The following is an 18,692-nucleotide window of genomic DNA, read 5'->3' as shown; positions in this document are numbered from 1 at the left end:
TGGTTCTGACTCTCTGGGAGAGCTGACTCCATGACCGAGGACACTGGTGCCCAATTCAAGCCAATACTGCTGTGCACACCATCAAAGCACAGCACACAACAGCTGATAAAGGGGTAATCTCCCTGACACCACCACAGCCTTCAGGAGCTCAATAAATACAGTGGAACTTGTCTGAAACCATTCCATACTGGTGCCTCACTTAGTTAAAGCAGCTGAATGAAGAGCTCTGGAGGATGCTCTGGTGGCTCCTGAACCACTGTGCTGCTTCCTTCAGGCACTCCCCTCCCCAGGTTTGGGCTACACTTGGACTTGCTGAATCTGTCAACCTGGCTTGTAAGGGGAAACAGGGACACAGGAATGGTGGTCACCAAGACAGGCTTGAGAGTGGGTGAGAAAGAAACAGTAACATAGGTACTCACTGCCCATATAAGAATTTCTAGGCATGGGAAATAAGTTTCTGTGCTTCTATGTCCCAAAAGCTGTGATGTACCTACCAGCTGAGTGACCAATACCACAGCTGCCCAAGATGGTTGCAAAATGCTTTACAAAGAGAGAGAAAATGTTGCTACAACTGAGCGAGCTGTGGTTTTATCTAGGAGCCTGGACAACCTTTCAGATGTGCCTGACCTGGGACTTTTGGCAATTCCCCAGTTAGTTTTTATCAAGGCAGACTGATTGCTTCTCCCTCCTGACTTTGCTTCTTGTTATGCATATGAGGATGCACCATCATTGATCCTAAACAGCAGTTTACTGGCAAGGAAACTGGTGATCTACAGAGTGAAAAGCATTGTGTTTCTGCTTTTAAACTCCCTGCTTCCTCACAGGACAGGTGGGATCTACTGCCTCAGGACAGCATACCATAGGTTTCCAGGCTGCTAATAGTAATGATAGGTCCCCTGGGATTAAATAATATGATTTCATATTTTTACATTAATCTGTCCTAATGGTTTTGATTGTACCTTGTGGCAGACATAAGATTCAGTAAATCTGGGCCATCAGCTCTAAAGATTCCCAAGACACAGCAGGGTCTCACATTGCTAAGACACACCAAGAGCATTTAATGATGTCTTTCCACTGCCCTGCCTTTCTCAGCCTGGCAGAAAACTAAGAGAAGCCATTTGTCATCACAGCAAGTCTTCCAAGGACACTGAGATAATGCTTGTGCAGGGTATCAGAATCTGGCCCTCGCTCTTTGCAGCAATATGTGAACAACATTGGCCACAGATGAGACTTTGTACAATGGGAGAGTAAGGAATTTGTGTCCTTTTCAAAGAAAGAAAAAGCACACTGGAGTATTCTAATAAGAAAGCAGTAAGTAGGCTTTCCATACACTGCTTCTCATAAAGAGGGAAGTCTGTTATTCTGCCAAAAACTTTCACCAGAGCATGCTGCAGCACTCACAGGAGAAGAAACTGTTGTCCCTTCTCAGTTCTCTAATCAAACCTGTCCTTTTCGGGACTGAGTGATGACCTTGCTGCTGACAATGGGCTGTACTGTACTCAAAAATATACTTTTTATCCCAGTTAAGTTTCTGTTCCCTTTCATCTCAGTCTTGGAGCTCTGGAGATTCACTGCTGATTGTTAGGAGTCATCACAATACCCTAACACTTCTGCCAGGCTTTTTAAGAGAGCATGCAGAGTCCTCACAATAGTGCTATTCTGATCCAGAGTCTTTTTGGTGACTTCATTTCCAAGAGGAATCAAATCATTTCACAGAAAAGCAGCCTGTGATCAACTCTGGTTTGGGGGATGCCAGCCCATCAGCATGCCAGCCGTGCCTAGGACAACAGCAAGAGGAATATCCTGTTACTTAGCTCAAGCAATCCTTCCTGCACAGCAGCCAGAATTATTCCAAATCAGAAAGATTTTAAATAAAGTCATCCTCAAGCTGTGCTCTGCATGGTAACAGCAGTGACAGCTTACAAGTTGCCCTTTCGTCTTCTTTGTATGCAAGAGAGAGAAAGACAAGATCAGATGGGAATTTGAAGGCAGAACAAAAGGAGCTGGGGTCATAAGTTATGCTTCACAAAATCAGAGACATGTCCTTGGTCAGATGTAATTTCTCCAGTATCTATTCCACATGTAATTGCTACAAATCACACAGAAACAAAAGAAATGAAAGAAAAGTTGTTTAAGTAGTATAAAAACTATAAAAAAGCTGGGTTTGACATTAGAACTGAGAAATGTCTTGCTACTCATTTGAATATTCACAGATAACTCAACCAAATATAGGCAATTTTTGTTTCATTTTATTTTAAGCAGTTCTTTTTCAAAACTTTTTACTTTTGTTGTGAATTAACAGCTTCTCCAAAGCACAGTGGAGTCAGTGAAACAATTCCTATTGACAAAAACCTTTGCAGTAGAAAAGATTACCCTTCAACTGATATGCTGCTTTATAGCAAACTAAATAATCTTCAACTGAAACTTTCCAGTTGGGAAAAAACCCAACATAATGATCCCTATTATTTCAACAATGTTACAAAGATATAGACTGTGTTCACAACTCTGAAACAGCACAATGATTACCACAAACTGAAAAGCCTGTACATATAAACAGCTGACATGACAGCAGCATCTGGGGAAAATAACTGGTGAAATTCAGCCATCCAAGCAACTTCAAATATCTAGTTATACCAGTGTTTAGTGGAATCCTTGGCTCCACTTCATCAAATTATGGAAAATAAAAAAAACTCACAGACCTCACAGGATTTCTATTTGATCATTTAATTGTGCCTTGCATGGGAAGTTCGTTCTGCAAGGTCAGAATATCGGAGAGAACATTTGAGGCAAGATGGGAAGTTGGACACTGAGAAAGATGCTGTTTCACATGACTGTCATCGACCTAGTGCCAGCAGAAAGCTGAAGCAGTTTTGATTTCCCCTCCAGCTACAGGCACAGCTTTTGTCCCTAGGCTGAGATTAAACAAACTAAGTGAGCAATGGAAAACAACTGGACCTGCAGTTTTGATAATTGTTTTAATAAATAATTTCACTTTCAGCACCTCCATTTGCCCTTCCCTTCCTTGTCAGAAACACTAGACTAAGGAATTACAATCACCAGTGAGCTATGCTGACATGATTGCACTGCTTTGGCTTACCCAAAGTTATCAGCTTTGAGTTACTCCTGTCCACATCCACCTCTGTGAGGCACCTGGGCGTTTTCAGGGCTTGGATGTACCTATGGAAGTTAGGTACATACATCCCCTTCACATGCAAAATCCCAGCCCTCTTCAACCTGATTTTCCCAGGATACTCCAGGCTACATCTCTGCTCAGCTGAAATCAGCTGCAAAGCCCTCTGTGAACAACTGTGACTACCCTAAAGCACTGCCCTTGGAATTGAGGAAGCAAAGTGTGCTGAGCCTGGGCACAGGGACTGAGTGTAGATGATCACAGAAACAACAGGCTCCAAAATAATGCCATCCACAACTTGGAGAGCATGAAGGATGGTAAAGACAAGACAGCAAGGGTTCAGTTGAGCATAGCCACCACCTGGAAGGGCTAAAATCTCCCATTAAGCTGAGCTTAACACACACAGGGGATGTTTCACTCAGTCTCTCCAAGGTGATTGCTGCAATATCTGGGTCTGTCTGCCAAACAATTCCTTGGTTTGCTGGCTAAGGGAGAACAGAGGAAAAGCTACCCTTGTAACTGCCACATTTGTGAATGATCTTCTATGTTAGTCCTGAGTATAACCATGACTGGAATTACCTCAGAAGTCAGAAGCATGATTCACAGATCAAGCAGGGTAAGCCTGAGAGAGTATGGGAACTGTAGCTTAAATCTCAAGCGATGAGTTTGTGCAGTTTCAAACCACTGGGCAGCTAAAATAAATCCCTAGCAGTCAGTTAAATTCGTAATTCAGATTGCAAATCACACAATAAAGACCTGAACAATTTGGGCATGTGGAAAAACTCATTCACAATGCTTTGCCTTCACATAACTGTTGTGCATGCAACAGCCCCACTCCTGGAATTTCATAGACCTCATTGCAGCATTAGCAAGGGACTGGAAACAGTGAAGTACCACTGAGCTCCAGCTTCAGGTTTTTTCTGACTGTCCCTTAAAATATACCTCCATTCTTTGTGGTCCTGCATGCATATCAAGAGACTCCAGCTGCCCTTTAGCCTGTAGAATTAATAGGTAAGCACAGGAAAGAAAGAAAGAGAACATGCAGCACTGCATACTGCAATAAAAGGTGCCTCAGAGGACTCTAATAGCATCAAATGAGGCACAAAGCAAAACAAAGGCACCTACTGTCACTATCAGGTGTGTGCTAACTCTACTACCTGGCTGCAGAGACAAGCTTGAGGCTTAGAGACAGTTTGGTGATACTATGAGCTCTCACCCCAGAAAACAACTCTAAAACAGAGAGAAACTAACAGGAGTAACAATCTGAAATAAGTATGCTACTATTTTTTTCCCTTTGAAAAAGGAGATGAAAGAGACTCCACTTTGAAAATTAAATAGGGGAAAACGTGCTGCAGAAAGTTACCAGTGTAATATGTAGCTAAACTGTGCCTTAAATATATTCCAATAAGATGTGGGTCAAGAAGCCACAACTGAAATTACAAATATATATATAGTGCCAAGAACCACACAAACACATTGAAAGCAAATGTTCCAGTATCAAATATTTGACTGTCTGTTCAGACAGGACAACTGGGATGTGTTCACACCTCAGAGAGAGCAGCCCAGCCATGAGCACAGGGCAGTGTGGTTGCAGATAAGTCTTCACAGCTCACAAGTTCACAGACATTTACAGGGTTTTTATGCCACATTCTCTCTGCTAACTTGGGCAACCTGCAGCCTTCTCCATCATGCAATGTGGATATGGCCTGAGTGAAGGAAATGCAGAACTGTTTCCACCTCACTGATGAAGATGTGAAACAGAAATGCAATTAATGTGCCTTGGCAATGCAGGGGATCAAAAGCAGAGTTGAGGTTCCCCAAGCCCCAGTCCAGGGACAGAATCACTTGACTGGCTCTCCTTTCCTTCTTATTACTGAGTGAAATTAGTTAATGTGCTGTGGTACCTCAGAGTAGTGCTGCTGAAAGAACACTGATTTCCAACATGGTTTTTCATATCCACCGTACCAAAAAAACAGCAAATATCCATGGCATGAATCTATAACCTATAACATGTACTTTTTAATCCATTAATTAAACTAGCACAGCAATTATTAAACTCTACAGCAATTGTTCCTTCCCCCTGCTATCAGGAATCTAAATATGACCAGATTAGGGCATCCTTCTCCCTTGGGTTCAAGTAGGTGGAATCACAATTTATTTTTAAACAGAAATAGTATGACAGATCCCTACTTACAGTTCTGAAAGCTGACAGTAAGGCTTTATTTTATGGCATTAGAGCTGAGTGGATGTGAAAAATGATACATTAAACAAACGGACCACCAGTTTGCCTGAATTTTTAAGTAACAAGACATTTCACAAAAAGGACTCCCTGCTGTCATTGCAAAGCTCGACAGAAGGCAAGGAACATGGCTGGAGGAGAGCAAGGTAGTGTACAACAGAGCAAAGTTAAGAAGAGTGAAGTGAATTTCACCTAGAAGTGAAATCTAGGTGGGCACCCACATCTTCCATGGGTGCTTTTCCTTTCAAAAACATACCTGTGGGAGACTGAATGGCAAGAAAGGCCTGGTGGCTGGGAAAACACAGCTGAGCCATGCTCTCACCCAGAAACCTCTCATAAATACATTCCTATTTCTATGTTCATCCTGCATCTCAGAAATCAAACTCCCTTTTGGACAGCATTTCAGTGCTCTGAGCTGTCCTGTCCAGACAAAGTCCTTCTGCTTTACATTCCTAAGTCACTGGAAATTCAACACCACTCCATCTAAGGCGTGCAAAACATCTAGCTTTAAAACACAGCCCTGGATGCAGTTACCTGGTCCTTGGGTTTCTCCACTGCCAGGATAAGTGGGAGGCTGATTTTCCTTGAGGACCCTGCCTGAAAAAGCAAAACCAAGATCGGTTTGCAGCTTGCCAGGTTCCAGCAATAGCAGAGGACATGTACACAAGTCCTTGTTGCATACTCCCAAAGCTCCTCTCATCATCATCTCCCTGTGCTCACCTCTGCCAGGGCAGAACAGAACAACCTGCAAGCTCCAGGCAAGCACAGAAAAATATACTGGAAGATGCAGAGATTATTTTCATGTCTCACAAGAAATCACTTGTCTGCAGCTGTTTCTTTCGTGCTATATTTTCATTTCAGCTGGTGCCACTTGCATTTTATAGCTTCATAGTTTAAAATAAATTTAGTTAAAAATTTATTAACTGGTCTCGCTTCTATTTCTAGTTACCCTCCAGAAACATGTTAGGGAGCTGCAGCCAAAAAAGCTGCACATGAATCTCAAAGCCAGATCTCATTATGAGGTTGATTCCACCTCTACAGGAAATCAAACCCTGGCACTCTGTAACTCTTGGTCTAGAGGCAGGTTTTGAGCAGTGAGATCCAGGTACTTTAGATTCAGTTTTACTTCTCCATAACAGGCTGGATGGAAAAGCTGTGTTCAGGAAATGTTGATTAGTTTGTCTTCCTCTCTTGTTACACCAATTCCCAGAGCTCTCTCTCAGGCTCTCCACTCACTGTTTCAGATGCTGTGCACTACACTAAATATTACAGTTTTCTTTTGCAAAACAATTATGATTTATGATTGCCTTGCTGATCAGGAACAGCAGGAGACACCTCTGCTGACAAAATCAACCTTCCAACCATAATTATTCATATCTAATTACACTGCCAAATGAGGCCCAAATAAACCAGGTTCTTCTGTGGGAGGTGAAATCAAGCCAGAGGAAAGTGCAGGCTTCCTTGTCATCCCAACCATGCAAAAATACTCATTTTCTTTCCCTCAAAATATGCACACACAGTTCCAGCAGAAACAGAGGGAGAGGCTTTCTCAATGACTTTTTTACAAAAAGGGTAAGAATGATTAATAAGTTCCTGAGAAGAAATGAAAGCAAGACTGGGAACGGTTCCCTATCCCAAAGTACCTTGCTAATGGAGTTTGGAGTCTGTGGTGTCTCATCCTTCAGTGACGTTGGGCTGTTTCCTTCCACATCTTTTCCTGCAACAAAAAAATGTGATTAAAAACCAGCAAAATTCTGTTCAAAACCATGGCTTGTCATGGCCTGAGAAGGGTTACTGCTATCAGCAGTACACAAGGGAAGTTATCATGAGCAAGAGCAAGCACACCATGATCCCAGAGAGGGATTGTGTCAAATTTGAAATAGCCTCGATCCTTATGCTTGGGTAACAAGATTGCTCAAAAGTAAGGTCTCAAAACCCCATGGAAAACCAGCATGATGGTTGCAAAGTCCAGCATTTGAAAGCTGGAAAAAAACAGAAATAAGGTTGCTAATGCATCCTTAATCAGCTCCCTTCTGTGTGCACATTATGATGTAGTCTTTAATTACATTACCACAGTCTGTTCTTTCCTTATATACCCCATGACTTGTTCAGTGCAAATAATAAATGCAATTCAGTTAATAAGCAGCTATTCAATCCCTCTTGGTCAGTATCTGGCAACTATACACTGATGCACTTGATAGCACGCTTTGTTGGACAAATAATAACAATGATCACAAAATGTTACAGAAGACAGAATAGTATCTAGGCATAATTAGTAAAACAAAATTTAAAAAAAACCCAACACACTGGCAGAAGATAATTGTCTTCTGATCAAGTTATTTGTTAAAGTAAGAAATATTTTAAATTTATGAGCAGTAAATGAGTACTATGACATTTTCCAATCATTGTAGAAATATATAGTCACTACTCAAATATCCTAAACTTGCATACATTATATACTGGCATGAGTGTGTGTAGTCCTAGTCCAAGCAATAAAATGTAATGATAAATACTGTTCTCTTGGCCAAATGTAATCATGGCCTTAGAGTAAAGGAAAGCATGGAGCTTCTATTAAAAAAAAAAAGCCAAAAAATAGAATCTGATGAGACTAGATTTTTAATGCCAAGACAGTCATTGTTAACCAATTACAATGTCATTTTCTTCTCAGAATCACTGGCAATTGGAGCTTCAGAATACAGGATGCAATAAAGAACTACCAAGACAGTGAAACACAGTCCATTTGTAACACACTGCAGACATGGGAACTGTTGAAAATGTTTTTTCTAACATGTGTGGGCCAGCCTTGGAAACACCACCAAACCCAAAACCGGCAAGGGAAAACCCCGATTCTCCCAAAGTCAGCAGAAACTGTCATAGATGTGTCAGAACCATAATTTCTCCTGGAATTATCAGAGCAGCCTCTTAAGAAGCCAAACAAACTGTTAGGAAAATCAGCCACAGAAGCCCATGCTGACACAGAAGGCCTGGGAGAAGAGGGACAGTATGTGTGCTGCTTGTGTAGGGGAGTGGAGTGGAATGGAGGAAGGAGCCATCCAGACACACAGGAAAGTGATGCCACAACACAGGACCCATATCTCAACCTACTTTCTTAGCTGTCACTCCTCCCCTGGAAACCCTGAGCCCTAAATAGTGCACTCAGAATCCTGATGTTTGTGGGCAAGAGAAAATTTAAAAAAAAAATTAAAAAAAAATCACCTGTGGCCAGAGATTTGACAGTGCCTTTGGGCTACCATGACAAGTGGGATGGCCATAAGCACTGCCGTGCATGGATTAGGACCTAGATCTCCATACTTTTTATTTCTCTCCTGGCATTTTCATCTCTATAATCCCCATTCTCCCTAAAAGAGGCAGAGGAGGATGGAGAAAAACCTCATAAAGCCATGTAGCTGCTGCACTTTTTTCCTCATGAAGAGTTTTTTCTACACGTGTATGGGAAAGCAACATATGGTCTAAAAGTTCAAGTAAAGTTAATGGGAATCAGCTGCTGCCTGCTCCAAGGGAATGGTGTCTATTAGCACAACAGAATTCACATCCATTCTTTATTATGTCTCATTTCTTAAAGAAAGCTTAATTCCAAGCTTGTAGCTGTACAAAAAGCCTGGATGTGAGACATTTCTGCCTTCTCTCAGTAATGCATTTAAAAGGATTGGCACCTGAACAATGAGATTTTCCCTGTTCCTGAGGTTCTGCACAATCCTGCTCACAGAGCATGGGGAAAATGGGAACATGCAACATTCCAACAAGGAACATGTCCATTCTTACTTTATCATCTACAAGGCTTCATTAGGTATGTTCATGAAGCAACACCTACTATGTTTCTTATGCCAAATGCATTAAGGAAATTGTGAGGAAAAGGTTGTTTCTCAGAGGAGAGAATCCCTCTGAATCTCCCATCTTTCCTGTCTGTCTCAAGCAACCCTGCTGCAGCCATGCAGAAGGAGAGGGCCAGCCCTTGTTTGGAAAGCAAACTTCACAGGAAAGATGTAGAAGTTTCTCAAAAACCCACACAGTTGAGTGCACTGAAAACTCCAAAGTGAGAGTCTCACCCAGAGCACAACAGACACAGCCACCTCGGGAAAATAAATAAACCACAGAAAAACATAAGAGGAGCTAAACATGAAGTGACATAGAAGGTGAAACAATTATCTCCCTGATCAAGAAAACACAATGCACACAATAGAAAGAGAGATGAACCCTGCAATTTAAAGGGCTGGTTGCCACCAGGGCACACAAAGAAGGGTCCTCCACAATGTAGCCCAAAAATTCTGCACCAAATAACAAAAAACATTTTGCGAAGAGAATCAGTAGTGCTTATGGAAACAGCCTTCATCACATGGTGAAAAAAAACCTGCCAATACTCCAGTCTTGTGGCTAGAGAGTAGAATTACTGATACTCTTTTTATCCATTATTGTCATGCACAGGGGAACTAAATATTTAGTTCCTTTTCAGAACAGCAACCATTCCTTTTCTTTGGTTTTCTGCTGGGAATCAATCCTACAGGTGCATTTGCCTTTCCCTTTTATAAAGAATGATACAGCAATCATGACTGATAAACTACAAGAGGAAATATAAGCTCTGAAGTGTGACAAAGCTATTGCAAATAAAATCAATTTCTACTGTAAATATCAGCCATGTGACCCAATGTGAACACCTGAAATGTAGTTCTGTATAACCTTCACAGGAAAATTCCCATATTCATGACAGTACATCTCTTAGGATTCAGATAAGCCAATCTAAATTTTTATTTAAAGAGACTGTGTGATCTTGTAGCCTAATCAAAAAGAGAGATTCTGTAAAAATTCTTATGCCAATAAATTTCCATTCCTCTGAAACAGAAAATAGAGAAGGTTCTCTCTCCTCATGGCTAAGTGAAAGACATATGAACAAGGAACAAGAATTCATCTCCCTCTGATTTGTGAGCTCCCTATAAAAAGAAAGTATCTTACTCAATTTTCCCTCAGTTACAAGAATCATTAGCACTTTTGTATGCAAGCAAAAAGCAAGAAGTCCAAAGTGTTATTTCAGATAGTGCCCTCTGCATTTCCCATATGTTTCCTTTAAAAAAAAAAATTAATTCTCTTCCTGAACTGCATTCTCCACAGTATAGCTCTCTTGAGGTGTAAAGTCTGTCACTCCCTTCTCTCTGAAATATTTATTTGCACATCTTCATTGTTGGAGGATGAATCTTAGGTGATGGTGCAGTGAGAGCTCCAGCTCCAGCACATCACAACCCACTGAAATCCAGACAGGAAATCACTGGGCTTTGCTGCCCACTGCACCCACTGCACACAACCAGCCCAGTGCTCACCTAAGGGAAACCTGCTGGGCTCAGGCAGCAAAACACAGACCACTGGAAAAGCCTCAAGAACTGAAAGCCCGTGTAAAACAACAGAGAAAAATAGAGAACAGAGAAATATGGGATGCAGCCTATGGACACAGAGCTGTGGCTTATCTATGGTCATAGCAGCATTGTTCAGAGGAACAGGAGAAGGTAGGGAGAAGCACACAAGGCTCAAGAGGGAAACAAGGCAGAAGCAGCAGCAAAGGAGTGAAAGCAGAGCCTGCCAGGGGAAATGGAAGCTGAACATGAAGAATAACAGGCCCTTCTTGCAGAAAATATGAGAAAACTAAAGAGACAAGGCAGCTCCACAGGGACAGGAAAAGAAAGGAAAAGAAAGGAAAAGAGTAAAAGAGGAGTAAGGGTAGACAAAACCCCAGACTGCCTGCAAGAAATCCCCTGACTGAAGGAGTAAGTTCTGTTTGTTTAAAAGGGATATTCTCTCCTTTACAAATCCTTTAGCCTGTGCTCTTCCTTTGCAATACTGAGGGCTACAGCCCTCACTGGCACTGGTGCTGGAGGTTTCCTGGGAGAACTGTGCAGCAGAACAGAAGATCCATCGTGGCTCAAGGCACTTGTTCTGCTGAGCCCAGCAAAGGCTGCCAGCAGGGGTCAAGGAGCAACAAGGTGATGGGGGAAGCTGAGGAAGTGAAAAATTCTTCCAGCCACCTCCTCCACACTGAAATGCTCAACTTTCCCTGGTTTCTAAAATATTACAGCACTGAAATATAACTGTGAGGGAGTCAGTAACTTTTTTAGCATTGAAAATGCTGATAAGGACTGAAGAAAGAACTGGGCAAACTCTAAGACATGGCTCTCCATCACCTCAAACAAGGGGAAGCAAATACAAGCTGGAAAATCAGCCCTTCAGCTCCCAAGGCTAGCAGAAGTGAGCTAGTGAGTACAGACTGTACTTATGGGCAATCAGCTGTTTAGCAGTCCATCCAGGTTTGAAATGTATGAGATTTTAGGCGTCCCATTTTAAACTGTTTTCAATTTGATTACTGAAAGGTTGTTGAAGCTTCCAGCTGCCTCAGTGACAGCCAGGATTAGTCAGCACTGCTGAAAATAGGCTCCCCACTGCCTTACAGCAGACACTCACAAACAAAATACCTGCAAAATCAGAGGCCCTTGAAACCTTTGCACTTGAAGACAATTAGCTCAGGAAACCCAGACCTGGTTCTGGGCTACACCTGCAAAGCCCAGAGAGTCTGCTGGGTGCTACATCTATATGAGCACTGAAAGCTTTTGACAGAGGCTGTGTTCTTTCTCCAGATATCAGTGTTTTGAGACCTCACAGGTGCTGTGAGATTTGACTATTTACAACTGACACGGCAGCTGCAGATGACAGCTCTACAAACTTGTGACTGCCCCCTGAAGCACTTGTTTACAGACTGGAACAGAAGCATTGTCTGCAGACTGCAATCAAGGGAAGACTTCAATGTTTACTGGGAGCAACAAATTCTGAAACAATAAAATGAGCTCTTTTTCCTTCAAAAAAGGTGCTAGGAAATTCAAAGGTAAAAAAAAATTATAAAGAGAATGCTTAAAGCTAGTCTGCCATTCATTGCAACCTGTCAAGATTGCTGGTACTTATAGTGCTTGTAGATATTTACAGAACATTAACCACAGAAATTTTGCTCTTGTGATATTTATCCTGGGCTCTAAATCTGAACAGGGAATCCTGCCATTAAACATCTGCAAATGGGAACAGTAAATTTTAAGCAAGTCCAACGCTTAGGGTGAAACACATCAAATGACTTGAAGTGGATGTGCCTGAAAACATTATAGTAATTTTTAAAATGTAAGGCCATGCAGCATTCAATCAGTTACAAACCCCAAATCTCACGCCCCCCATTCCCACTTAATGCCATGGCAAAGAAAAACAGCAGCATCGTGGAAGCATCACTGTCTGGGATCAGTACTGTGTGTTGCAGCAGCTTCTCTCCCTTTCCCTTTCACATTTTTGATTCTCTGGCAGCATGCTGAGATATCCACCTGCAGTCAAGCACCTGAGGCATGCTGTTTTCTGCACAGACACCCCAGACACCAACCTGGGCTGAGCGGGTAGATGTCGTTGTCGGCCCCGAAGAACAGATTGCGCGTCAGCTTGCGAGGATCGACCTTCTGAGGGGTGGACGAGGCCGGACAGAGGGAGAACCTGCGACGAAGAAAGTTCTCCTCCTTCATGGCATGAGCTGTGGGGGTTTTCTGAAAAAGAAAGATTGATTACAGTTAGTTTCAAGACACAGGAAATCAAAGTTTTCACACCTAGATGGCTCCACTGCTTCAGAACCACCTAATCCCATGCAGTGTGACAGATCTTTTTTATGTGCAAGAGTTCAAGAGTGCAAGAAGGCCATGCAGGGGAAAAAAAAACTGTATCAGTTTGAAGCTACAATTACTGATTTGCTGACTCTCAGTATTTGTAAACTGTAGGGAAGCAGGATACTGCTCCTCAGTGAATGCAGGCAGTGTAACATCTTCCTGCCCATCAGGATCTATCAGGATAACAGCTACTCACTAGGTCCATTCAGTGCCCAACATTCAGTACACAGGCCCTGAAACTCTTATGTTTTTCTTTTTTTTTTTTTTTAAGGCTTTTGAGTCTCAGAAATGCAACTCCATTGGTGTCTGCAGAGTTTCGTCGTCTCCACACAGATCAACATTCATCTGAGCTGTGTGGAGGAAGACCAGCTGCACTGGCTGCAGGGAACAGCAAGAGGTCACAGCAGTCACTCCCACCCTTATTTCCTATTACAGCACATAGAAATGATTTTGGTTTTTTAAAATGGCATTAAGATCAGCCTTGCAGTTTGATCAGTAAGATAACCATTGCTGCTCTGTGAGGGTAAAGACCAGCACTGGTGTCCCCAAAAGCCTCCCTGCATCCCTGTACTGGTGGAACTTTGCTCTTTACCACCACTCGGCTAATGCATTAGACCATCCTGGCTGATATTAAAGGGTTTTTTATACCCATCCAACAAGCAGTTCTTTCTTATCCTTTACAAACAGATATTATGACTGTCTCCTACCCAAGCTACAGGCTTTATTCTCTCCCCATGTGCAGCCAGAGGCAGGGCTCTGGACAACAGTAAGAAGTGCTAACCCAACCTTTGGGTGGGCATCCCTCACCTCAAGGTCTGCTGCTTCTCTGGTGAACAGTTACTGAGGTAAGGAAAACCTTTACAGGATTGTACACATTTCCTGAAAAGCATCTCCACATTTTCCCATCTCCTTTAGGTTACTGGGAAAACAAAGAATAAAAGGTTGCCCAGAGTCACAGTGCAGTTTGGAAGGGCAGGACCAACATGCTCCTAAGGTGACCCTCATGGCACAGGGGGAAAATGGGCTGATAACAGGCTAGAAGACCCTGCCCTACCCTTCCAACTCCTAGGAAAAACCCTATGCTTCTGCTGCCCAAATGCCCCAATTTCATGGGGAACCTCCAACAGCCTCTTGGAGCTCAGCCTTCACAGCCAAGGCACCGAATGAGGGGATGATATGAGTGTGAAAAACTCCCCTCCTGTGTTTTATCTGGGCTCTGTACCTCCACCTTCCCTGCCAATCCCTGTAGATGACAGGTCCAATGTTTCAGGTTTTGCAATTTTTAAACATTTATTTGCCCAGCAAGCTACATCAGCTTTATAAACTAGCTGCTGTGTCGAAGGCAAGAGAGAATCTGTTCTTTCTTTCCTGCAAGAGAAGGCCTCAGTGCCCAAGAGCTTTATTTGATCTAAACCAGGCTGGACTCCAGCAATGCATATGGGTTACTAAAACCACTCTGAGCAGCAGGCCCAGCTCACCATGGGATGTGTGAGACATCAGGCTCTGTAACATCCAACAGGCTGATGGGTAGCAGGTGGGACTAGCCCAAAAATGGGACTTCCCCAGGACATGCAGCTGCCATTTGAAGGGAATGTGTGTCCTCCTGTTGAAGGGGATGTGTGTCCTCCCGCAGAGGATGGGACAAGATCTGTGCAGTGATTGCCAAGAACTCCAAAAGCCCCGTGTGCCAGCATGGCCCCCAGCATGAAGTGGTGTAAAGACAGCACACACTCAGCAGCAGAACTTCACTGCAACGCCTTCACAAAGCTCTTGGGGAAAGGCTTTATGTCTGAGCTCCAGGACACACACACTGCATGGGGCTGAGCCTTGCCTGGCACCCCGTGCAGGGCTGTGTTTCACACCTGATGTGTGATGGCAGCCAGGTGAAAAGGGGTGCCTGCAGCTCTCCCCTTGCTGCTGCCCTGCCTCCTGTCAATTCAATGGGCCAGGAAACTGCTCTGCAAACATATCCAGGCTCAAAAGGTCCCCAGGCTGCCACTGTGGCTAACAGCATCTCTGAGGCAGCAGGTAACATAGCTAGCTTAGCAATGTAAATAAACCTCTGTTTGCTTAGAAACTGCTGATTGCATACAGCTGGGTGGGGAGAGATGCAAAACTTGACTGCTAACTTTAAAAAAATAAAGGAGAGAGGGGAGGAAAACACAGCCAGCTACGTGTCTGAAAGCAAAGTATTTAAAAATAATCCAGGTCTAAATAGCTGGGTTTGGAATGCTAACAGTGAGCTATTTTTTGTCCTTGTTCCCAGAAAGGCAGTCTCAACTCTCTACCTCTAGAACTGCTCGTAAGTGGCTTGGAACAAAAGTAGATGGGTGGGATATTTTCCCCAAAAAGCAGGGACCTGGCAAGGCTGTGCCAATCATGCAGGAAGGCCTTCAGAAATCCCAGGCCCACCCAGTGGAAACAGGCTGGAGAACAGGTTACAAACATAAAACATCCATCCATCAGCTCTTACACCCTGACAGGGCAACAGAAAGGCTGTGCCCATCATCATTTTGTCAGCAATTACATGAGCTGTGTCAGTGAAGTACTGCCAGCCAGCTCACACTGATGTCAGCAGCAAAACCCCAAAACACAATTTTTTTCAACTGCTGCTCTATTTACTATGCAGAGAGACCAATACGCTGATGTTTTGCTCACTTATTATTTTACGTTATTTAATCACAGAATAATTGTCAGAATTACTGTGCTGATGCTCTCTCATTCCCACTGTTATTTAGGCCACCAGCTTTGATGGCACAAAAAAATCTGGATGCCTTGTTTCTCTGGGAACAGCTAGTAACAAAGGTAAAACACTTTTCTCAGTTCTAGCTCTTCTCTTACATATCTTCATACAAACTCATGGCAGCAGCTCATTTCTTTTTGACCACACAGATTAATTTGAGTAAGTTTCTCTTAAATGGTGCTTTTTGGCAGAAGACCCCCACTGATTGAAGCTCCCTGAGAAGCAGCAGCAGAGACATGTCTGTCTGTCAGTCACACACACAGAGCCATGCAACACACCATGCCACCAGCATGTAGTTTTCTGGCTTGTTTTTCAAAGATACCTACATAAGATATATTTGACCCTCATCCAGGCTCTTATGTAGCACAAAATCACAAAACCAGACTTTTTTTTCTGTTGTATTTTGGGTTTTCTTAATATATCAGACACTTTTTTCCTTGTCTGGAGAAAATGCAGTTTGTATTATTAAGATTCTATAATAAACCTAAAATATTTGGCTTGGTTTCCAAAAGACATCACTGTGTGTGTCTGCATCCGTATCTACCCTGTTTTATCCTCCCTCCCAAACCCTTTAGTACCATTTGAAAATGTCATGGAACTCCAGCAGACATTGGAAAACTTGAAAATATTAGTTTCTTAAAAGTTGTATCTTCTTAAAAGATCATGGCTAAAGAAAGGCAGGAAACTGTAAAGCTGTCCTCTGAACCCAGCTATTACCAAATACCAGTGAATCCAAGAGAAGCCACAAATCCATAATAAACTGAGGCCTCATTAGCTCAGAGAACTATTTCTTTTATCTGTCCATAAAGTTCTGACTGCTCAAGCTGGCTTCAAATAACAAAAAGCTCATGAGAGCTATAGGGGAAGATAAACAGTAGATGCCAGGGACAATTTTCCAAAGGGGTATAACAGGAAAGTGGGAAGTGTGTTCATGGATTTTCATAAGAGGACTCTTTAGACATGTAAATAATCCAGAAAACATACAAAAATTCATTGCTGATGAATTATCTGGTAAGAAATAAGCAACAATAGAAAATGGGCTTCTAGACATGAGTGATTTAGAGCATCAGATCTTTCATGCTTGTTGTTCTGAAACCCAAATCTACTTCTGAATCAGCATTTTGGCGATTGCTTCAGGATATGGCAGATGCTTCAGGGAAACCAGTTCTGTGGGGGCTCACAGAATAGAGAGAAGGTAAAGATCAAAATTAGGCCAGAATTGCAGAAGGCCAAAAATTGCCATTCTGTCGCCAGGCCACTTGTGCAACACGAGGCAAGAAATGTCACCCACTGCTACAGGATTCCCTCTCAATGCAGCAGATGAGATGAAGAATTGTCCTAGAAAGACAACATGACTTAATTTGAAGATGCCAACTAGTGCAGAATCCATACACTCACTTAGGAAAATAACCTCACAATGAAAAACCTTCATTCTAGCTCCTGCATTAATTTACTTGGTTGTTAGTGTTGGTAGATTAAAGTGCCCTGAAGTTTGCAGCTCAGATAATTTCTGTCCTTCCATTCTGTGCTCTTGATAATAAAAATGAAGGAAAGGTAGTACAGAGTATAGGCAGAGCCACTAAACACAATCCTTTTCAGGATTGCTCCTTTTGTGTTGACAGCTCTCTAAGCAGTAATGGGCTATTAAATATGAACTGTTCACCAGAGCTTAAAAAGGAATAAATAATTCAGCAGGAAGAAATAAATTTCTTACTAACCCCGTCTTTGAGACCTCTTTATCTTTTAAGAATGCAAAATACAGCAGAAGAGAAGTTTATGGCAAATCCCCATGAAGCACAGGACAAAAGAAAGTAGTGAACTTAACGGGGTGCAACAGCACAATGGGATTTTCCCTCCCAGGTGGCTTCAGGAACAGCCGACAAAGAGCAATGGGGCAAGAATAAAAGTTACCTTATCAGCAAACCTCGTGGCTGCTGTTAAAGCAAATGGGAAATTCCAGTGCTCTCCTCTTCAACAACTGGACCCATTTTGGATGAAGGCAGTGACTACAACACCTAAAGATGATCACTGCTGGTGCAGAGATGCCTTTCACACACACCTGTTCTGCATCCTGGGCCTTTTGTGCTTGCTGGGAAGATAGTGGAAGCTTTTAGCATCAGGCTTGAAGCTTCTGGGAAAGGAATTTTCTTGCTCCTTCTTTAAATTTTCAAAGTTCCCAATATGTAATTACCACACAGCTAAACACTGTGCAGATATTACATTGTCCATATCCTCTGCAAACTTGTGGGTAGGTTGGTTTGCTTACTCTCATTTCCAGCATTTTAAAATAGATTGGAAATATGTACTTCTCCTTCTCTATAAATAGTTAATTAGGGGTTTTATGTAGTCAAGAAGGCTGTGCCAGTTAGAGGGGGTTTTTAATTTATTCAAAGCTGGTTTCCAACAACCTTCTCTTTTTCTGGTCACTAAGTATTTTCCAGAAATTAAATTAAATTGTATTTTGCATTCAAAGCAGTCATTCACTCCAAAACCTGCATCAATAGGGAAAATTAGATCTAAAGATACTGACATTTCCTGATCCAATTAACCCTGAGGAGGTAAAAATTTCATGAATGAAATGAGAAGGAAAATTGTTAGCAGATACATATCTAGTGATTACAGTTCTAAGTACTAATAAGGAAAAACAGCAGCACAGATCCTCAATAAGGGTAAATTATTAGTTCACTGGTGTGCTGGTGATTTACAACAGCTGAAGAACCACAATCAATTCAGGAAGTCTGTGAAATCTGTTTTTGAAAGCTATTCCCAAAAGTGCCTATTAATAAGACAGATAATTGGACCACCACCCCCCTAGTAACAGTTAAACAAAACCTGATACAGGGCAAAGTGACTGTGCAGGCAATGTTTTTTCTCTACCTAATTCATGTTTAT

General features: G+C 42.3%; 1 protein-coding gene across 6 annotated transcripts in view; it reads right to left on the bottom strand.

Moving 5' to 3' along the window:
• OSBPL5 (oxysterol binding protein like 5) overlaps window positions 1–18,692 on the bottom strand; it is a 135,864-nt gene that overhangs the window by 48,368 nt on the left and 68,804 nt on the right. For 5 of the 6 annotated variants that reach the window (XM_030239837.2, XM_030239838.2, XM_018907849.3 and 2 more), the window contains exons 2-4: window positions 12,784–12,940; window positions 7,013–7,086; window positions 5,904–5,966 (exon numbers count right to left, since the gene is read on the bottom strand). In XM_030239837.2, coding sequence (XP_030095697.2) covers window positions 5,904–5,966; window positions 7,013–7,086; window positions 12,784–12,919 — 273 coding nt within the window. In that variant the 5' untranslated portion in view covers window positions 12,920–12,940. The remainder of the gene's footprint in view (window positions 1–5,903; window positions 5,967–7,012; window positions 7,087–12,783; window positions 12,941–18,692) is intronic. The other variant, XM_018907851.3, reaches the window with a different exon arrangement.

The sequence above is a fragment of the Serinus canaria genome, chromosome 5, assembly GCF_022539315.1.
Source record: "Serinus canaria isolate serCan28SL12 chromosome 5, serCan2020, whole genome shotgun sequence".
Lineage (NCBI taxonomy): Eukaryota > Metazoa > Chordata > Aves > Passeriformes > Fringillidae > Serinus > Serinus canaria.
Note: the sequence above shows the minus strand (reverse complement) of the source record. Positions and strands in the feature narration are given on the sequence as shown.